This window comes from Lissotriton vulgaris, chromosome 11 (genome assembly GCF_964263255.1).
Source record: "Lissotriton vulgaris chromosome 11, aLisVul1.2, whole genome shotgun sequence".
NCBI classification, from domain to species: Eukaryota; Metazoa; Chordata; class Amphibia; order Caudata; family Salamandridae; genus Lissotriton; species Lissotriton vulgaris.
This window is the reverse complement of record NC_141699.1, coordinates 659,847,903-659,871,560: the sequence shown is the minus strand read 5'-3', so window position 1 is coordinate 659,871,560 and position 23,658 is coordinate 659,847,903. Positions and strand designations below refer to the sequence as shown.

Genomic DNA, 23,658 nt, shown 5'->3' with positions numbered 1-23,658 from the left:
CAGGCAGAGAGGAGATGGTGCAGGCAGAGGGTGAGATGGTAAAGGCAGAGGGTGAGATGGTGCAGGCAGAGGTTGAGATGGTCCATCCGGTAAGTTGTGAGGGGGTGACACCATGAGTTACCCGCACCGGGTGACACCAGCCCTAGTGACGCCACTGTGCGTTTGGGGTCATGTTACTAAACTTTTCTTTTTTTTTCTACTCCAAATTTGGAGTCCAACATCTTTTAACTGTAAATAAAAGAACAAAATGGCAGCTGCATCATGCCTCATGTGCGCGCATACACTGTGGCGCATGCACACATATACGCGGCTGTAGCGTCCTGACGCATATGTGCGCTGGTTTGAAGTCGCTTACATGTGTACATATCTTCACGTTTTTTTCTTTTTGATTATACTAATTAGCATCGAAAACAAATATTTTTTTTCTTTTTGACGAAGTGGAACAGCTTCGGCAAAAAGCTTCAGAAAAGCATAGGTTTTCATTGGTTTTAAAGGGCGAGAAATAGGTTTAGTGAATGTTGGTTTTAAACTTCTTTAAGTCATTCGCCTAACCTCCTTTGGAACGGTGAGCTTCAGTAGACAACCCTTAATGTTTTAAATTGTTTTATGGAAGTCCACAGAGAACTTTCTGGCCAACCTATAGGTTTATGGACAATGTGCTGGTCCTTCTTGTTATGCTCGTTCTGTGACAATTGGTATACGATTAAAAAGGGAGATATTATTCTGGCTTGTCCCTTGCATATGTAGCAGCTCTGGAACCTCCAATCACACATAGAATAGGCAACGTGGAGAAGCATGTATATTGAAGGTTGACGATTTTGTTTTATTTCATGCATAATCCTTTATATCTATTTTTTGGAAAGTGACAATGTTTAACTTTTGAACTGAATATTAAAAACAAGAATGTTCGCCTTTTTATATTTCTTTTTTTTTCAAAAAGAAATATTAATTAATGGGGATTTTTAGGCCTTCACTTTTAACTGCCATAGCTCCTAACATGGTAATTTTTGTTCGAGCCGGAAACGTGTACATCGCACTGTATTACACCCCGTATTCTGTGAGCAATGTAAATATGTGTATGCATTTCTCCTATAGGCCATCACCTCAATTACACCTCTTCTTCTTAAATCAATAGTATTTCACACCACACAGGCCTATCTGCCAATAGCAGTACGTGTCACAGTACTTTCTTATAAATGAAAGCGTAGGCAACATGCTAACGTGCAAATTAAAACATATCTCTGTAAATTAAAACGTACACACCTTTTAAACCGCTATCGACTTTCAATGTGATATGTAATTAACTAGGTAGTGGAAATCTGATCACTTCTGTTGAATAAGATTGCGCTTTGGACAAAGGAAGGCGCATATATTCAGAGACAAATTCTTTAAGGTAATTTCTAGAAAATTATGAATAATAATTATGATATATAAAATATTATATTTCTTCACCCCTGTCTTGGAAAACGCATAGGATAATTTAATAATGTTCTGTTGAGTTGTGGAGCGATGGACAACCGATAGTAAACAAGCAGTGGCAGAGCCATTAGGTTTCACCCAGGAACGTACTGATGATGTATGAGCTTGGCTGAAAATCGGTTGGAGGATGCGGCTTGAGTACACATCTGGATTTTCCCAATGTGATCTTAACAGCTGGATTTCCAGGTGTTAAATTTCGAATCTGGTGGCAGGAAAACTAGGTGCAGGAAGTGAGACTAACTTATAATTATGCAAACCAGAATTACACATAGAAATATAACTCCTAATCGTGGCCATACTGTTTTGTTTAAAAAACAGCTTTGTTTCCATGTTGCACATTTGAATAGGCGGTCAATCTTGAGAATTACTCAAAAGTACATTTATGCATGTAAGCTCTCCAGTTCTAATAATATACAGGTCTTCAAGGCCTTTACTGATTCTTTGTGTTAGGGTAGGCTGCGCTGCTGCTACCCATGTTTTAGCTCCAAAACTTTAAACTACACAAAAGGCAAAATGATTTACATTCAATCCTTTTTTAAATGAAATAGGTGAGTTTGTAAACATGTTTAAACATAGCTGACAAGTGGCTCCATGTTATGTATACCATCAGCCAATTCTGGTATGTTAGCCAACAACACTTTGTGTGCTGTAGCTTTGAGCTCGTAATGAATGTGTGAATAGCAAAACTACAAGCCCTACAATACAACATGCTGTTGGCTGAAAAGCCAGGAACGGATGATGGTCTCATATAAGATAGTGCTGCTTGGCAGGCATGTGAAATGCAAAATAAAATGTAGCTCCTGCTTTCTGCCTTTTTAGGTCTCACCCTGGCAGTGCTTGAGTGGTCTCTTCGAGCCATGCTGTATTCAGGATATGGGCAGAACGCTCCGCCTACTTTCTGCCCATTTTTAGGTCTCGCCTGTCGATGCGCATGCGCATCGAGCAAGCGAGACTATGGGGGCTTATCCACTCTTTATCCACTGCAAGGAATCGTGGCGATTCCTTGCAGTGCCCGTGACTTTTAAGCTCAATGCGCATGCGCATTGAGCTTAAAAGCGCGTGCACATCCGTCTTGTTTTACCCGCTCCGCCCCCTCCCCTTCCCGCCGTGTCACATTTCTCCTCCCCCCTCCCCTCTCTTCCCTCCGTCTTGTTTGTTTATTTTACCCGCTCCGCCCCCTCCCCTTCCCGCCGTGTCGCATTTCTCCTCCCCCCTCCCCTCTCTTCCCTCCGTCTTGTTTGTTTATTTTACCCGCTCCGCCCCCTCCCCTGCCCGCCGTGTCGCATTTTTTTTTAAATCCCCACTTCCCCCCCTACCCCCCATCAATGCCAACACTGACGCCGTGCTCTGCTGCTTGTTTTTTTCTTCCTCACTTCTAGCTGCTGCAATTCCAGTCCAGCAGCCTGGGCGACGGAGGGAGGATTTGCAAGCAGAGCTGCTCCCATTTGCAATCAATTTGCGTAGAATTTGCCAATGATTTAAATGCTTACTTTTTTCCGCATTTTTGTTAGCACAGAGCTGTGGCATTATCGAACCGGCGTCGATCTCTTTCTGCTTACTGAATTTGCCAATGATTTAAATGCTTATTTTTTCCGCATTTTTGTTAGCACAGAGCTGTGGCATTATCGAACCGGCGTCGATCTCTTTCTGCTTACTCAACAAGGCGCACTGTTGACAAACACTGATGAGCCAACTGGTTTAACGAGGATAGCGATGTTGGCCACCCCTCACCCTCACTCACCCTCACCCTCACTCACCCTCACCCCCTCACCCTCACTCACCCTCAACCCCTCACCCTCACTCACCCTCAACCCCTCACCCTCAACCCCTCACCCTCCCCCTCAACACCTCACCCTCACCCTCACTCACCCTCAACCCCTCACCCTCACTCACCCTCACTCACCCTCAACCCCTCACCCTCAACCCCTCACCCTCACTCACCCTCAACCCCTCACCCTCACTCACCCTCACCCTCACTCACCCTCACCCTCAACCCCTCACCCTCAACCCCTCACCCTCACTCACCCTCAACCCCTCACCCTCAACCCCTCACCCTCACTCACCCTCACCCTCACTCACCCTCAACCCCTCACCCTCACTCACCCTCACCCTCACTCACCCTCAACCCCTCACCCTCAACCCCTCACCCTCACCCTCACTTACCCTCACCCTCACTCACCCTCAACCCCTCACCCTCACTCACCCTCAACCCCTCACCCTCAACCCCTCACCCTCACCCTCACTCACCCTCAACCCCTCACCCTCACTCACCCTCAACCCCTCCCTCACCCTCACTCACCCTCAACACCTCACCCTCACTCACCCTCAACCCCTCACCCTCAACCCCTCACTCACCCTCACTCACCCTCACTCACCCTCAACCCCTCACCCTCACTCACCCTCAACCCCTCACTCACCCTCAACCCCTCACCCCCTCACCCTCAACCTCTCACTCACCCTCACTCTCACTCACCCTCACTCACCCTCAACCCCTCACCCTCACTCACCCTCAACCCCTCTCCCTCACTCACCCTCAACCCCTCACCCCCTCACCCTCAACCCCTCACCCTCACTCACCCTCACTCACCCTCAACCCCTCACCCTCACTCATCAACCCCTCACCCTCACTCACCCTCAACCCCTCACCCTCACTCACCCTCACTCACCCTCACCCTCACTCACCCTCAACCCCTCACCCTCACTCACCATCAACCCCTCACCCTCACTCACCCTCAACCCCTCACCCTCAACCCCTCACCCTCACTCACCCTCACTCACCCTCACCCTCACTCACCCTCAACCCCTCTCCCTCACTCACCCTCAACCCCTCACCCTCCCTCACCCTCAACCCCTCACCCTCAACCCCTCACCCTCACTCACCCTCACCCTCACTCACCCTCAACCCCTCACCCTCACTCACCATCAACCCCTCACCCTCCCTCACCCTCAACCCCTCACCCTCACTCACCCTCACTCACCCTCAACCCCTCACCCTCACTCACCATCAACCCCTCACCCTCACCCACCCTCAACCCCTCACCCTCACTCACCATCAACCCCTCACCCTCACTCACCCTCAACCCCTCACCCTCACTCACCCTCACTCACCCTCACTCACCCTCACTCACCCTCAACCCCCCACCCTCACTCACCCTCACTCACCCTCACCCTCACTCACCCTCAACCCCTCACCCTCACTCACCCTCAACCCCTCACCCTCAACCCCTCACTCTCACTCATCCTCACTCACCCTCAACCCCTCACCCTCACTCACCCTCACCCACCCTCAACCCCTCACCCTCACTCACCCTCAAACCCTCACCCTCAACCCCTCACCCTCACTCACCCTCAACCCCTCACCCTCACTCACCCTCACCCTCACTCACCCTCACTCACACTCACCCTCACCCTCACTCACCCTCACCCACCCTCAACACCTAATCCTCACTCACCCTCACCCTCACTCACCCTCAACCCCTCACCCTCACTCACACTCACTCACCCTCACACTCACTCACCCTCACCCTCACTCACCCTCAATCCCTCACCCTCACTCACCCTCAACCCCTCACCCTCACTCACCCTCAACCCCTCACCCTCACCCACCCTCACCCTCACTCACCCTCAACCACTCACCATCACTCACCCTCACTCACCCTCACTCACCCTCACTCACCCTCACTCACCCTTACTCACCCTCACCCACCCTCACTCACCCTCAACCCCTCACCCACCCTCACTCACCCTCAACCCCTCACCCTCACTCACCCTCAACCCCTCACTCACCCTCACCCTCACTCACCCTCACTCACCCTCACTCACCCTCACTCAGCGCAACCACAGCATCTTAAACTAAATATATTTAATAAACTTTAAGCTATTGGCAATATAAAATAAAATCAATTTTATTTACGTATTAATTATTAATTTTTTTTTAAAGCCATTGATTTTTTTTATTTCAATACATATAAGTCACATATAAGTCCCGTTAATACAAAACATGTTGCTTTACAAATGCTAGAGGTGTCACATTTACAAAAATTATAACTATTGGCTTTGTAAAGAAGAAAGCTATTAATTTCGCTATTTAGAAAAAACAACACATAAATAAAAAACAAAAAAATAAATAACACCTATAGCTCAAACTTTACTACTGCGAGACCTATTGCATTTCCAATGCTTGTTTAAATTGGCTCCTGTCCCTGTCCTTTTTAAATGGTAGATTTTCATTGTTAATTTGGCTTAGTAGTCCCTCCTTAGTACCGCCTTGTAACCTCCCATGAGAACACCCCCTTTTACATGTGTTGTTATGCCTTAGGTTTTAATTACATTTACAACAAGGGGTGGTGAGGGACAGAGTCTCTGAATTAAACAGAATACTCTCACCCAGTCAAGAGATCAGGGCTAGATCCAACACCGTTTTTTAGCTCACTGCACCATCCCAGTTTCAGAACCTGGCTGTATGCAAATTAGTCTGTTCCTGTCCCAGTGCATGATGGGAACAGGGCAAACCAAACTACAAAAGCCAATTCTTACACTGGGAAGGAAACAAGCTACCGGGGACCGGTTTCTGGCATTTCAGCCTCTTCGGCCCGGCTTGCTTGAATCCTGATGGTGCAATGAGCAAGGGACTCACATCTGAGTATACCCTTCCACGCTTAGGGTGGACAAAAATATTTACAACAAGGGGTGGTGAGGGACAGAGTCTCTGAATTAAACAGAATACTCTCACCCAGTCAAGAGATCAGGGCTAGATCCAACACACTATAGGTGTGGCAGGGTATACTCAGACATGAGTCCCTTTCTCACTGCTCCATCAGGATTCAAGCAAGCCGGGCCAAAGAAGGCTGAAATGCCAGAAACCGGTCCCTGGTAGCTTGTCTCTTGTCTCCTTTCTGGTGAAGAATTGGCTTGGTAGTTTAGTCTGCCCTGTTCCCATGATGCACTGGGCCAGGGACAGACTGATTTGCATATAGCCAGGTTCTGAGCTGGGATGGGGCAGTGAGACAAATAACGGTGATGGATCAAGCCCTGATCTTTGGACTGGGTAAGAGTGGTCTGTTTAACTCAGACACTCTGTTCATCACCACCCCCTTTTTGTAAATCGTTTTTGGCCACTATAGGTGTGGCAGGGTATACTCAGACATGAGTCCCTTTCTCACTGCTCCATCAGGATTCAAGCAAGCCGGGCCGAAGAAGGCTGAAATGCCAGAAACCAGTCCCTGGTAGCTTGTCTCCTTTCTGGTGAAGAATTGGCTTGGTAGTTTAGTCTGCCCTGTTCCCATGATGCACTGGGCCAGGGACAGACTGATTTGCATATAGCCAGGTTCTGAGCTGGGATGGGGCAGTGAGATAAATAACGGTGATGGATCAAGCCCTGATCTTTGGACTGGGTAAGAGTGGTCTGTTTAACTCAGACACTCTGTTCATCACCACCCCCTTTTTGTAAATCGTTAGGTTTTAATTACAGTCTCAAGGCACTATTTTCTTAAAGCCCTTCGGACAGGACACTCACTTGGTCCTAAACTAGGGTGGCAGTAGTTACTTTACTCGCTAGCACATCTCACATTTATATTAGACCTTCTAAAAGTTTACCTTCATCAGCTCCATAGAGTACAACCTAATCCAGAATTAATATAATAATTCTTTTGTCACATTTCAAAGCTACTAATCGCATATATGGACATAGCTATTTGAATGCACTTTTGGTACTGTCTTGCACGCAATGCATTATGGGTAGGTTGGATTTACCATATCTTCTGCAGGGTAAAGTACCATATGTGACCAAAAGTTTATGATGCTCACTAGGGACCTCTAGGAGCAGTTTGCGGTACTGCACCTAGACAAGCAGTGCCGATGCCTTGCTAACTAGGGACTTTTAGGAGCAGCTTGCGGTACTGCACATAGATATGCAGTGCTGGTGCCTTGCTCACTAGGGCCATCTAGGAACAGTGTGCAGTACTGCACACATGCAGTGCTGGTGCCTTGTTCACTAGGGACCTCTAGGAACAGCTTGCTGTACTGCAGTGAGACATACAATGCTGGTTCCTGGCTCACTATGCAAGCATTTGTAATGCCCTAGGTCTCTAATTACTGAAAATGTTGGGCTATTGGTTTTGCATTAGTATTGCAACGCCAATACCTCAAACTATCAGTAATGCGAGACCTATTGTATTGCAAATGCTTGTTCTTTCTTTTTGGCAATGCGCTAGCAGGTGAGGGGGCAAGAATAGCTTTCCAAATGCAAATATGAGCTCATCACTGCTAATGGTTAGCATCAACAGTCCTTGGTAAACCAGTATGCCAAAAATATGTTATTTACCATAACAATGCCAGAAGGAGTGGTTGGAAGTGTCTAAAGAGACACAGAGAAAGGAAAAACAATGTGCTGGCACAACCTTTGCTGATCCCATCCTTAGCGTAGAGGTTTGTGAGAATTTGGTGGAGTGCATGCAACAACATTATGGTGCCTTCTGCCTTGAACAGGTACAGCACATGCTGCAGCTGCTGCCCATGAGGGCCACTAGTGATTGCAGGACTTGTATGCAAACACCAAAACATTTCAGAATTACTTTTTTTATGAATAGGGTGCTAAATCTGTACAGTGTTTTTTTACGGTTATAAAGATGAGTGAAACCATTTTGATTTTTAGACAACTGTGAGTAAAATACTAAAGACTAAAGAACTCATGTTAGGTTGTGACTTGTTTATAAGGTGCATGCTCACCAATCTGCTTCATTGCGCTAATCCTACAAAAGACATACATTTTTAAAGTGAGACAGAAGACCACTGGTGAACGAATAGTTCATACAGAAGGAGCAGGCAAGTTCTAAATTGTGGAGGAAGGAACACTCACTGTCACCTCACTCACCTGTTGAATCTTAGAATAGTAAGGAGAGCTGCCGCCTTTAAGCTAAGAATATGGCTAAGAATATGAAAACAAGTTACTTACCTGTAACTTTGGTTCCCCAGTATTGGTAACTTTCATAGATTCCCATGCTTTGTATCATTCCCCGTCGTTAGCCAGGGAGCCTCGGTAAATAGAAAATACCATAGCAGTATGTACAAAAGAGAAAGTAAGGCCTACGCCTCATCTCATTTTGTAGCCTATCTACCTCTTTTTGTAAAAGAGCCCAACATTTTGCAACCACTAATCAGATTAGCCTCACCCCATAGAACCCTCCTGAGAGAGCCTCAGATTTTCGCAGCCGTTGTGTATCAGTAACCACTTTTGCTGAAGGCTGAGCTTTCCCAGGGGAGGAGGGTGGGCGCATGGGAATCTATGAAAGTTACCAATACTGGGGAACCAAAGTTACAGGTAAGTAACTTGTTTTCTTTCCCCATTATTGAAACTGTCATAGATTCCCATGCTTTGTATCAGAGTAGCTAGCAGTATGTCACAAGTGCACATTTTGCTGCAAGCGTATTACACCCTCTCAGCATAACTGTCTTCATATGACCATATATATATACATCAGAAAAATTATGTGATACAAAATGTGCAATCATAGGAAGGAGGGATAGAAGGGAAAGCTCACCTCTCATTGAAAAAGATTCCTCAGGACTGCTTGTCCTACTGCCGTTTCGCTCCTCTTGAAAGAGTCCAGGCAGTAATGCTTTGTGAATGTATGGGCACTGCTTCATGTGGCCGCCCTACAAATGTCCTTTAAAGGGACTCCAGCAAAGAGAGCTGCTGAAGATGAAACTGATCTTGTGGAGTGAGCTCTTACATGTCTCTCCAGCGGCTTTCCTGCCTCTTTATGGCAATAATGAATTGCACTTGAAATCCAGCGTGAGATAACTTGTTTTGAGAGAGTAAGTCCTTTTCGAGGTTCACCAAAAGCCACAAAAAGTTGAGATGATTTTCTAAAATCCTTTGTGCGTTCAAGGTAAAATTTGACACATCTCTGGACATCCAAGGAATGTAGAGACCGTTCTGCAGGGGATATAGGCGTTGTCCTCCTCCATCTTTTTCCTGCTCAAGACAATCCAGAAAATCCTTCCCTTCCTTCCAGAAAGCTGCAAGAAAACAGTTGTCACTGCGCTAGTTTTATTGTGCTTGGATTACTGTAACAGCTTGTTTCTTAATGCACAACAGGGCATCCTGAACAAAATGCAGGTTCTGTAAAATGCCGCAGCATGCTTAATTACGGGCATTCCTAAGTATGCCTCTGTCACCCAGGAGCTTGTTAAACTTCACTGGCTCCCGGTGCGAAAGCGGATCTCTTTCAAAGCTCTTTGTACCGTGTTCAAGGCCTTGCGAGGTCCAGGCCTGTCTTTTCTTCAGCAGTATTTTCGTTGGCATCATCCTGCAAGACGCCTCAGATCATCTGAGGCAGGGCTGGTTGTGGTGCCTCGAATTAGGAAAGCACGGTGGGGGGGGCAGACTCTTTGAGCTGGGAGCAGCCAAGGCCTGGGACGCCCTGCCCCTGGCTCTTAGGAAGGTTACGGATCTGATGGCCTTCAGAAGAGGTCTGAAGACTTGGCTGTTTACTCTCTAATCTCTTCTTGGTCTCTGCGTTAGAGTATTACTTAGCGCCAGGACACCTACGGGTAACAGTGCGCTGTATAAATTTCAAAAATAAATAAGAATGACTTTAGAACCACTGGTTCGTTCAAATGGAAATCCGAATCGCTGGAGAAAGAACTGTCATCGACGGTGGAGTAGTCGTCGACGGTGGGCTGATCGTCGACGGTACCGTCGACGAGGTCGACGTCAGGTTCATCGTCGCCGTAATCATCGTCGTCCTCGTCGACACTATCGTCGGCGTCATCACCGTCGATGTCGAAGTTGTAAGTCTCTTCGACGAAACAGAGGTAGGAAGCTCTCAACGACGGGCCCTTCGATGGAGCAGAAATTGACATCAATTGGGTTTTAGACGTCGTCGTCGACGTACCTGAGGAGATTGTCGTCAACGGACGGATTTTCTTCTCTCCTTTCACCTCCTGAGGTGTACTTGAAGGTTTTCCTAAAGAGCTTTTCTTTTTCCGGTGGTGAAGAGGCAACAGAAAGGCCTTGGCTTGCCTTTTTTCCAGATGACACCTCAGGAAGAAGTCCCTATTTCTCCTTTGAATGGTGAGGAGTTTTTTGGGACTAAGCCTTCTAGACCTTTCCGAGGTCTTTTGAGAGGCCTTAGCAGGAGGTTCAGCAGATGTAGAAGGGGAAGACGTACCCCTTTTTATAGACCTCCTCGAGGATGTTGCTGAAGAGGAATCTTGACTATCACGAGAAAGAACCTCCTTTCTAGACTTTATCTTCTGTTTCCAAGTCAGAAGTCTTCCTTCCGGGTCTCTCAGAGTCTTGGTTGAGAAGGTTCTGCAGATCTTACACTCAGTGGCCTTGTGATCTGGGTATAAGCAATAAATGCAATCTTTATGCTTATCTTCGACATACAGCCTCTTCTTTGAGCAAGTAGCACAGGCTTTGAATAAAGCTTTATTTTCTGACATCCTGAAGAGAAAAAGTTGTAGAAATCCAAAGTTGAAGAGAAAACTGAGCAGAGCTCAGTGGAGACTCCCTTAGCACAACATGAGGTAGAAAATCTGAGGCTCTGAGGCTCTCTCAGGAGGGTTCTTTGGGGTGAGGCTAATCTGATTGGTTGCCGCAAAATGTTGGTCTCTTTTAGAAAAAGAGGTAGATAGGCTACAAAATGAGATGAGGCCTAGGCCTTACTTTCTCTTTTGTACATACTGCTATGGTATTTTCTATTTACCGAGGCTCCCAGGCTGACAACGGGGATACAAAGCATGGGAATTCATGAAAGTTCCAATACAGGGGCAAAATGATGTACCAAGTTCTTACTAAAAACAGGAAATGACCAAATATGGTTTTGTTAAAGATATGCATATATTTAAATGCGTTGTAAGACAAAGGGAGCCAATGAAGAGTTTTCAAAATGGAAGCAGCTTGGGTGAAACGAGGAATATTACAAATCACACAAGGAATATGATTCCGCAGGTCCTGATGTCTAGCTAATTGATATTTAACCCTAGATGGATTGCAGTGGTGTAGTCTAACCTGGGTCTACCTTTGCTGCAACAGCAAGACACTTACGTAGAAGAACTTTATTTGATTAAAAAAGTACAATCATAAAAGTAGAACGTACATACCATAAGTGTACAAAAAAGAAATTTTAAAATGACCAAAATAAGATAGGACTGCGTATTTTAAAACCATATAGCAGCAGAATATCTTTAAAAACAATTAATAATATAAAAAAGGAACTGAATGTTGTTGTTAAGCATTACAAGTAAGACACTGAGTTGCATAGGGACCCAAATAATAAGACCAGTTCAGTAAAGCAGCTATCAGTTGTCTATAGTCAGTATTAAGTCGTCGGGATCACATTCCATAGTGTTGCAGGGGCAGAGAACACAGGTTTTATACAGTCACCTGTGCACTTCCTCGAGATTGGTACCGGGCCTGCAAGTTGCTGGTTAAATTTGCGATATGCTTGGTGAATAAAGATTGTAACACTTATATTTAAAGCAGTGTTTTCTGGGTTCAATGGCGCAATAATTGCCTGCCTACAGGACCGGACTCCCAATCTGTTCCACTCTGGCCTCAGGGTTAGTCTGCGCTGGGCAAGCAATGCAGGGCAGATGCATACAACATGCACCAAAGACTCCACCAAGCTCCCGCAGCCCCTGCACTGTAGCTCAGCAAGACATTTGTTGTCACTGATGTGCAAAGAAAGTTGCTTCCTCAGGCGTGAGAGATGAGCAGTTGGAAATCACTTAGGTCTTATATCTCTATGATTACTAGAAGGTTGGCTTAACAGAACCAATTGCGTTACTAATAAATAATTTCCGCTAAAGGTTTTCCTAATCTTTACCTCTGTACTCATTTAGTCATAATAATTTGCTTACTTTTGATGCGCCCTAGAATTGTTATTTTGCTCTTTTCAACACGTTGATACATTTTTTGCGTAATTTTGCTTCTTTTACTTATTTACGTGTTTAATTAGCATGTAAACGACCTGGAAGGAACTTGAAACTTTACAGGTACGGGACCTTTCCGTTTCTATTTTATTTGTAACCAATGTATTGCATGTATCTGTAAAACATGAAAGGTACTGCATTAAAAAAAGAAAACCACTTAGGAGACCTGAGGGGCTAGGCACCTCAGAAAGATGAGCACAGTACTTTACTCCAAGCTTGCATACTGTGGAGAGTGGCTCAAGGCAAGAGCCCCCCTTGGGGTGCAATAAATCTTTCATGTTGAACAGATGGTATTGGCTACCATCAGGATACCCCATTTCCCCTCTCAATATATTTCTCTGATTATATTTGTTGAATTCTGCTCAGAGCAGAGCAGAATTCAATACGTCTTTAGGTACAAAAATATATAATTGTTTGCAACTTCTGTGGTTTTAATTGAAGCGCTCCACTACCCGTGCGGTGAAGTCTGCACTATATAAATAATAAATACAATATTATTATTGATAATACTACTATAATAATAATAATTATAATAAAACATCGTGGCTAACAATAGGTTCCTAATACTGAACTTGGCACAGAACCTCATTTCTTCATTTGAAGCCATGCTATCAGAATAAAGTCTGCACAATGTATTCTTCATACAACCCTTGTATTTTAAATGATTAAAGTATTTCGGAGCCTCTTAGGCTCATTGTTTGCATCATCTTTCAGACAATACAAATCTCAATTTCTTGAACAGTCCCTCTATGGCAGGCTTCTCCAATGAGTAGTTCAAGAGCTACTGGTAGCTCTCCAGCTACTTGTAAGTATCTCTCCTCTACACAGCCAGGCCTACCACATTAGAAACTTTTGGTTGCTTGAATATATAGCATGTATTGAAGACATGTGCGTATTTGCAAAACTCATGAGCTGATCTTTGGAGAAACATGGCTACATTTCCAAAATATATTTAAAGCTTCTATATCGGTAATACACATACGCAGGGGCGGTTCCTTTATATGGGCGATGGGGCTACGCCCCCTTTAATTTTCTGCCCCAAATTGTTTTGCTTCGAACTTGCAATGAGGCATTGAAATAAAAGGAACACACATACAAAGTCTGTACTTGCCAATCACTCTTAAGCAATCAAGACGATTGTTTACTCTAAAACACATTGGTGCACTGCTGCATGTCACCTGATGAAATACCGATGGCCATTCTCAGCCGTTTTCCTGGTTTGCAGCTGATTGCAGAGCTGACGATTTCACAGCCCCGAGGTCTGTGATGTCATCAGCTCAGCAAAGCAATAGCCTCCTCGGCTCAGCTCCTCCCCTTGAAGAACTTTTGTTTAAGTTAGCCCCGGGCGCTTCAGGCTGAAGCCCTGCACTGCCGGGGACTTCACGTCAGTCAAGTGCTGTAGCTAGGCACCCGACCCTTCCCTATCTCGTCACAGAGTGGGGTGGGATTAACAACCCCACCCCACTCTGTGACGAGGAGAAGGGTGGGGTTAGCGACTGTAGCCAGGAAGTTGATCACTGGATTTTGAGCAGTGTATCAGCATGAGATTTGAAGACTCACTATGCAATATCCAGGTTAGACCTTCCCGCGCTGAAAGTGAGTCTGGAGTTTCTGGACAGACATTTAAGAAGAGTGCGTGCTATCATGGATTTTTAGGAAACAGGAAACAGAAACAATGTCCATTGCAAGCCCTTCGTGAACCACCTCAGTGCCTCTTTCAGTGAACTGTGCTGGTTTATCCCAGACCTCGAGATAAAGGAAGTTATAATAAATCCCACTACTGGCCTCCACATAAGCACTAGTGTCAGTTCCACTGTCTTTTTGTGTGTGCGTGTGTATGCAGTTTTGCATAATTGACCGGGTATTAAATGAGTGTGTGGGTGTAATTAGAAAGCCAGCTTGCCTGAGATGTTTGATCCTTATTGTGGGGTGAAGTCCGCCGACTAGAAGAACCGGTGTGGCATGGAAACATGTAGATAGCTGTTCATGGGAAATGTGTGATTTGAGATTTGTGCATTACGAAAATGTCAAGTAGGCTCTGTCCCTCCCATACCCAAAGGATTTAGACTGTGAAGAGTAACATTTAGCATTTTCCATTAAGCTACAAAAAGCAAAGCTGCACGTGAGGGCTTTAATTCGTACCTCGGAAAAATACATCGACTGTCTGAAACATGCAAAGACTGGAACTCCTGTCAGAAGATAGGGAGAGATACCCCAGGCCAACAAGGCCGTTTAGTTTTGCCATTTCAGCTGGTGACGCGCTTCAGGTCGAGATATGTCAGGCTCCTCCTTGCCTCGCAGGTCCGACCAGCCTCCCCAACTTGCACAATGAGAGCATTTTCCACCTGACAAATCTAAATCATTGAGCACATCATGTGCATATCAGCGCCCTTAACCTGTACAGCCTGCCCCCGTGTGACCCACACACCTCACACGATGTGGGCACTTAGACAATTCCACTGTTCCATGCCATGTGCACAACAGTACCCTAAACCTGCCATGTTCCTCACAATACTCCCATTCCATTCATCTGCAAGTGTGCCCCTCTCATACGTTCACATTGCACGATGAGGGCACCTACAACCTCCCATACCCTGAACATGACAATACTACGTAGACATTAGTGCCGTTGGTATACGTTAGGCAGTCAATGGCCCTTTTTTAATAGGCCCAACTTGCTCGCCACGTTTTTGTCATTGGACCCCACTTCTCCCTAGGGCAGCTCTCAATTCTTCCACGCCTTAAGGTGAGGTTAGGTGGGTGAAGACTCATGCACAACCACCTGCTGGGACCCCCACAGACACTTCCCTCTTGGTACTCTCTAAATTTTCTTTCACCATTCTTGGTTCCCTCTGGTGAGGAAATTCTTGGTGGACGCCACATCTCTTTCTCATCCCTGATTTTCCCAAAGCTCTGCGTGGAGCTCCCCTTAGGAGCAACAAAGAAAGGTATAACTCTACCTTTGAGCAGCACATATTCTTGCACTAACCCTGTTACAAGCTTTGAAAAACGAATGTAGAAACAGAATATTCAGTGCTTAATTTGTAAAATTTTAAGTCCAGGTGCTCAAATTTTTGTAAGAGGCCACACCCATGTCCCCAGCTCCACCCACTTCCTGCGCTGGCTCCACCCACCTATTTCCCTGAATCCGAAGTGGGCTTGGCTAACAATTAAAGACTGGCAGAGGAAGATGTTGCACAAGAAACTACCAGTTGGCACCTCACTACTTCTAAAACCACTCCCCCACACTCAGTTAAGCACACCAATGGATGGGAACCTGCACTGCTGGAAGGGGAAACTCCAGTGATGACTGCCTGTGCAGTCTATGTAGCAGCATTATGGTACGGCTAGGTTGGTGAGCTTTCCTGAATAGAAGCCAATTGGACCCATATTGTGTGCTACCTTTAGCCAGTTCAAGGCTTTGAAGAACTAGCACAACACATTGCACTGTAAGACTTCTAGTTTTACTTTATATCATTGCACAAATGTGTGCCGATGGCAGACAATAGGACTACTTGAATGTGCCACTCAAAGCAAAAAAAATCTTTTTTTTTTTATCTTAAAAGCCAGCAGCAGTGGAGGAAGAACTGCATTCGTGTGCCACACTATAACACGTTTTTTAACATAATGAGCCATTTCTATGTTTGGTAGACAAATATAACACTGAACACTAGTACACAGCTGATAGCAGAAAATAGCAGAAAAAAAGAAAACCAAGTCTTCCTGAACGTGCCACTTGATGCAAAATTGCCTCGAGTGGCATGTTCAGGTAATCTTGCTTTTCTGCCATTAGCTGTGTGCCAGAGTTCAGTGTTATGTTATATCTGTTTACAAAGCATTCAAATGGCTTAGTATGCTAAATTACGTTTTACAGTGTGTGGGGCTCACAGCTGTAGTTCTTCCGCCACTGCTACCGGCTTTTAAACTTTAAAAAAAGATTTCTTTCGCCGCAAATGTTAAAAGCCAGCAGCAGTGGAGGAAGAACTGCAGCCGCCGTGAGCCCCATATACTATCAAATGTTATTTAGCATAATCAGTGACTTGATGCTTTGTAGACTAATATAACACTGAACACTGGCACACAGCTGACTAGAGAAAAACAAGATTACCTGAACGTGCCACTCAAGGCACTTTTTCTTTGAGTGGCACGTTCAGATAGTTTTGTTTTCCTGCCATCAGCTGTGTACTAGTGTTCAGTGTTATATCTGTCTAAAAAGCATTGAAAGTGCTTATTATGCAAAATAACGTTTAATAGTATATGGTCCACTGCTGCAGTTCTTCTGTCACTGCTGCTGGCCTTTTACTTTAAAAAAAGATTTTGCTGCAAAAGTCAAAAGCCACTCGCAGTATAGGAAGAGGTGTAGCCATATGCCTCACACTATAAAACGTTATTTAGCATAATCATACATTTCATAGCTTAAATATTTGTAAACAAATATAACGCTGGTGAAAAAGGCATTACTCACTGGCACTGCGGGACAGCCTTTTTAGTTGTAATTAATCTGTGAGGGACGACTCGTGCTGCACGACACGCTGATTGCTTCTGTCCTCAGATAAATGCCTGCAGCTGCGCAGTATGCTGGGCGGGCCGATGGTGAAAACTTACACTTCTCATTATTCCGATTCGGGACACAAGCTTGATGATTCCACAAGGAGGGACTGGGCCAGTCTACTAATATATTTTGCAATCGTTTATTGGTAGTGCACTATGCTAGCACGCTACCAATGAATGACTGCAAAATGGAAATGGGGTGCAATGGTGTTGGTGACCTATGCCGAGGCAGGCACCCACGCAGTTTCAGTTTCTGGCGGTAATGTGATGCTTGTGGCTCACATTTAGGCGGGTGGCCAAGCCACTGCATCCTATTTGAAATGTATTATGTGCATGCTTTTTCAGCATAGCTGCCAAGGTTTACGATTGCTATGTGTGACTTTTTCACAATTTCAGTGTAATTATGAGTGACATTCAACAATTATGAGTGACACTTTCTCACGAGCAAAATGAAGTGCCTGGAAAGATCTAAATATTAGAAATTACAGCCTTTTGTCAATTGGAAGCACTAAAATATCTGGGAACTACTTAAACCCCCTGAAATAGAAGGTAAATATGCCGATAACAACGAGACAACTTTACAGGGCACCAATATCACATTGTAGCAGTCAGAAACGTAAAAGCAATTGTGCTAAACGTTTGCAAAGGGCTGAAGAGTGTGCAAGGTGAAGGTTGTCTGAAGGATAACACTGTGAAGACAGCTGAGGGTAGGGCCTGTGCACTAAAGTATGATGAGAGTAGGATGTTCATTATCCACATAATGACACTTCATTGAGTGGAATGGAAGGTCAAGAGCAGCAGAAACCCTCAGTGAGAAAAGCGGCTGCTTTTAACCTACCATGGGTATAGCAGCACGGCCCATGACGTCCATGGACAACGAACAAGTGTTTCATCCAGTGAATATGCAGTGCTCTACGGTCAGTTACAACACTTACAATTACATTAACATCATCAAAACATTAAAGCCAAGCAGGAAGAATGAGTCAGTCACTCATGAGGTAACATCCATGTAGTAGGTGTTCTATTGAACCACTGAAATATTGGAACGTTATCTGCAACACCAACATCTCTTACAAGATTCCCTCCAACAAGAAACACAGGCAGAAATTATACATGGCTGCACATGCAAGTTTTCAAAATGTTTCCTATGCTCCATTGCAAAGACCAAATTAAATGTTTGTTATAGACTCATAGCTCCGGAAGGAGGAAATTCAGTATACGCAGGCATTCCCTTTCAAGCTGTTTTAGATAGAATGCAATTTGCAAATGATACAGTATTAAAATAAAAAAAATATAGAGGTAAAGAAATTATCATTGAGCACGCCTTATACACTCATGTCATTGCACTTGTGTTAACCTAATTATTACAGTTACGTACATGTTGCTGATATCAAATTAACACAGGGCACAGCAGGTGACTTACTTTCCTGCAGCCATTTCACAAGTGCCTGGGGTGTCAAAACTGAGGGCTTCAACCAGCAGCTTTGTTTACACATCTTAAGCTGCCACGTTTCTTGGGCCTTCGAGATGGAAAGTCACAGGCAGGTCTCCTCTCCCAAGGAGTGTCTCGCTTTGGCTGGCAGCAGTTTCGATTGCTAGGGAACCCTCCATACATTGTTTTCTGGCAGGATTTAGCGAAATTAAAAATCTTCCTGCCTGGTACAATTCAGTCATGCGCCGAAGACCCTTTTCAAGGCTAGCTAAAGTGCACAGTCAATGAGGTGCAGCGTGGACCACGGGAAGCCAGCCCCACACTCTCTCTGCCTGCGGTCTGCACCGCATCAAGAAAAATCATGTTTATGTGATTTCCCAATAATCCAACTCAATTTAGCCAGCAAGTATCACACTGGCTTTCTCTTATGTCGCGTCATCCCTCCGATCCTGCTGCCAGCAGCATTTGAGCTGAGCTCCTCATACTAAATGGTGGTGCGGCCGCCAGCGCTGATACTTTTAAGCCAGTGCTCTGCTACTTTGTTGAGGGTACCTGGGTATACTATACAAGACTCCAACTCCCTTGCATGCACGGATGTCTGGGTGTGCTGGGGGCCCGGGAGCAAATGGAGAGCTATGCCTTTCAGCTCTCCCTGTTACTGGTGAAGCAAAAACATCCTACACCACCGCATCCATAGTGCCTCGTAAAGAGGAGCACACACAGTCTGCTGTGCTGCAGAAACTGCGCCACCTTGTCTCTGCGAGTGCAGGCACAGAGGAGAAGAGTAATGCTACTGCTGCCTGCCAAACACGGGATCCAAGTGAAGCTGGGCCCCTCGGTGCCAGTTTCACGCCGGATGCACGAGGCGCAGAGCATCCGGCCTGAACTGCCTTACAATGCCGATACTTTGAACAAAGTATCAAGCTCTGACAGTCTGTCACAGCCTACGCTACCGTAGCGCACACTCTAGCCTCAGCCTGAAACTGTGGAGCCCCCAGCCCTCCCTGCCTGCCCAGACACTGACAGTGTCTCATAAATGAGTCTCGGACCATGGTGCTGCAGTGAGACCGCGGCGATTGCAGACAGTAACTTCAGCTCTTCTAGGGAATGGAGGGAGACTGGAACAACAGACATGAACAGTGGCATCAACTCTGAGCAGCACGCAGCCAATTATTGTTTATATTGCATGGAGACTCAACTACTGTGTAGACCCGGCCCTGAGAAATAAGTGCCGGTGCTAAGCACCGGAAAGCACCGGCACAAATTAAGCACTGAGAATATTTGTTTTTACTGATGAACCAGCTTCTGGCGCTTTCAGTCTTCTGACAATCAAAGTAGTGGTTTGTATGAAAAGACAGAGATTCTCAGAATCTTGCCTCTCAGGTTCTTTCAACTCTTAGGTTTTGTCTCCCTGCTGCCAGCAGCTTACATATCCAATTTTGTGTTTTTTTTTATCAAGGCAGCAGGTGAAGTATTTACATGACACTATTTCTTCTTTGCAAGATTGATAAAAAAGCATACTAACGACTTGAGGTAATTTCCATAAACCAGCATCCTTATTTAATAGACAATTCTGAATAATGTGTGCATTGCTTGAATGGTCAATATTTTCCAATATTATAGCATGTCGAACGTTTGTACTTAAATGTTTGCTCTGGTATTTAAAAGCATTTGGAAGCAGATTGTGGTGCTGTGTAAGCTCCCTCTGCCACAGAACATGATGGACTGTAATTTATTAAAATAAATGATGTGGTGGAAGACAAACGATCAGTTATACATAAGCAATGAACCTTATTTGTTCTCTCCCTTTGTAGGCAGTAGTGGCCCAGCCTCTTTTGACGTGGCAGAGTGTGATGCCTGAGAAGGCACTGGGGCCGGGGTATATGGGTATGGCATCCGTAGTCGGCGTGGGCAGCTGCGACAGCGTGGCCAGCATTACTTCCAACCAATCTGCTTCACTCATTTCATTTGTATATATATCACGATGCCCTAGGCTGACGTGCTGCAACACAGCTCTGAGGTGGTGCGCTCCTCAGAAGATAAAAGAGACTAAGGAGCAAAACCCCCTGTTGAGGGCCCTCCCCCACCCAGGTATCCTGTGCTGTGGCTAGCGTGCTAGAGCTGCTGTTGCCAACCTGAATGCTGTACCCTCCCCGCCTGATCAACTCCACCCAGGCTTTTATCCCTTACCTTCCTAGGCCGCTAATCAGCTGACAACCTGACAAAGACCTGCAAATCTGATATTTTTGCTGATTTGCTGTGACACTATAATTGCCAGTGCCTGCCCTCTCACTGCTTGCTTTTAGAATGATTACTCTTTTTTATTAATCAAGTATACAGATTTCTCATGTTTTATGTTATGTGAAAACATAAACATTCCCATTTGACTTTCACAACAGTGTTTATGGTTATGGATGTGCACTTCTAATGTAATACATTAGTAACGTTTATCACCAGCGCTTTCTTTCAAAACCATAAGAGCTTCATCTATGAATGTATTGCCACAGATATATATTTATATATTTTTTAAGTTATACCTAGTTGCTAGGGCCCATGCAGCCATATATATGCATTCTAGCTTGATTGAAATGTGTTTTAACACTGCTTCATAATTTACCTTTCACCGCTGTCCGAATTTATTAACCCTGTGTGCGCTTTACTTTTTATGTAAACAGTGTTTGAGGAGGCTTTTAAATGTCTACACTTTTACATTTTTCTTTTGTTCTAAACTTTATGTAAACACTCTACAAGATTCCTTGATAGTTGCTCTTCCCACAAATTGCTGCTACTTTCCTTCCTGCATTTACCCGCACCCATATAGCCTGTGCTGACCATGTCCTAGTGCAGTTTTCTGGAAACATTTAGTAGCACCTTTATTTTGCCTACTTTTTGTTCACAGCAGAAAATTGCAGGAGGTGAGGGAGGGCTGGACAAAATAATCCTTGTCTAAAGGAGCACAGCGCCAGTTCCACTGCTTGTGACTCAGTTTGTTACTTAAACTGCCACCAAACTCAAACAGATCATATTTGTTCAACGAAGAGGTGGTGAGATCAGTAGAGGTGCACATAAAGAAGCGATATTCACAGCAGAGAATAAAAATATGAAATACTTTGTCTCCGATGAACGGCTTGCCAGACTCTGGTTTTACTCCTTGTCTCGGTCTTCCATCCAGAGGGTTAGTTTTGTGTTTTTTGTTTTGACTGTGTCTATGTGCATATTCTCTTTAACTATTAGAGCATCTAAAACAGAAGGACAACTGATATTCTGTCTACAAGAGAGATAAGTAGAGGCTTAATGATATATATATATTTTTGTGAGTCAGGCTAGGAGGACTAGGATGGGATGTATGTATTTAACCATCTACATAACCACATGCACTTTACTAGACTAATTAATAATTAGATTAGGCTAACCCTCACCTCGTTTTTGACTATGAAGAGTAAAGTGTATGTGTTCTCAAATTTGCTTGAAAATGCACCATTTGCCCACTCATTTAAAAAACAATTCTCGGGGGAAAACCCCCCGAACCCTCCTTAGGTCGTTCAGGCTCGCTCGCTACGCTCGCTCGCGGCGGTGTGCTCCACCACAAACGTTACGCCTCACCACTTGCAAATGTCACCAGCCGCCACTGTAGCTGCTATGTATTACCCACATGAAGGCATTCCAAATTGACAAAGCTTTCTTTACGTTACTGGTAGCAACCCTGCACCAAGGTGATGGCTGCTGGTAATGTTACATGTTGTGGACACTAATGTAATCTTGTCTAATGTGCCACTGTTGAGACACAAATAATATTAGTAGCACAGGATGATTTTAATTGAACATATGTAGTTCTAATTGCAGAAACGGTTGGGGACCCCTTTTCTAAACCAATTCCCTTTTCCTTGTACAGATGCAGGATTGGAAGTTGGGTAAGGTCTTAATTTTGCAATAATGTCAATATTCGAGTCTTAATTTTGCTGTAGTTCATCTTTACTAGTCTGTGGTCCATACTCAAGTTACAACGTCTTTAGATTTCGTCATTAACTTGTCTTTGAAAAGTAAGAGCCAAAAGAGAGAGTTCTAAGGTTAAAATATACATAGCCACAACTGTCACATGCACCTTGTTTCTATGGTAAGATTTCTCTATTGCTCATAACGGTCGGTATGATTCCCATGTAAGTACTCTGCATAACATTAAAATTGCTTCATAAACTGAGTGAAATATATAATCAAACATGTTGTATCCACTGTTTTAAACATTATATCAGCAATCATCTCAGATCACTTACCATCAGCTGAAGCAGTTGCAATAAACTGTCCTGTATAATCAAAGCAGACATCTAATACTTCATCTTCATGCCCTGTCAGTGTTGCCATACACTTCCCGTTCACAGCATCCCAGAGCTTCAATCAGGACCAAAGAAAATACAGGGAAAAAAATATTGAGCTAGCAGAAGTTAGACCGCAAATCTTTTTACCAAATTTTAAAGCAAAACAATACAGTTGAAATTCGCATAACCACACCTTCTGCTTCTGCTTTAAAAGATTTGAGTTTGGAAGGGCAGTAGAGTGTGTTCTTCAGATGATCATTAGGAATGTTAATTTTATAAGGCATCTAAACTTTGTGGAACTCTAAAGAGAGCACCAACAGCTCTTCCCACCAAGTCACCAACACACTAACTTACAAACAAAAATGTATGTAGAAGTACTAAAATACAGCCCAGATAACCAGCTGCTAGATACAATGGTGCCCAAAAGCAACATCAATCAACAAATGCAATTCACATTTTTAACCCTCTATCAGGCTAGAAGATGTGAAGCAACTTAGTAAACCCTGAGGTCCGATTTCATTAGAAGTCAAAATCATACTCCCTCAGCTTAGTGAACTATCCAGGGTGATACACATCTTTACAAAAACCTGCATCTTCATTCCTAGTTGAATCCTAGTATGCTCCAGATGTACCTGAAGTTCATGGACAAGGTTTGTAGCTACATGAAACCGAGATATCAACTTAAAGGAACAACGTTCTCAAATGCTATACCGCTTACATGAATGCGCAGTCCTAAAAACCGATCTACCTCATTAGAAGTATAACGTCACCCTAATATGTTTAACCCTTTTGATGCTAGTGACGGAACGGTTCCGTCACCAGCGCCGGTTGGGCTGTGCTATGACGGAACCGTTCCGTCACGGCCACGCCCGTTTCTTAGAACCTTCAGCACAGCGCGAAAATTCGCGCCGCGCTGAAGGTGTTAATGAAAAATACATCTCG

At 44.6% G+C, this 23,658-nt stretch overlaps 1 protein-coding gene across 1 annotated transcript in view; it reads right to left on the bottom strand.

Moving 5' to 3' along the window:
* The window catches only part of DAW1 (dynein assembly factor with WD repeats 1), a 242,789-nt gene that overhangs the window by 68,105 nt on the left and 151,026 nt on the right, over positions 1-23,658 (bottom strand). The window contains exon 10 of the mRNA XM_086944817.1: positions 22,675-22,789. Coding sequence (XP_086800943.1) covers positions 22,675-22,789 — 115 coding nt within the window. The remainder of the gene's footprint in view (positions 1-22,674; positions 22,790-23,658) is intronic.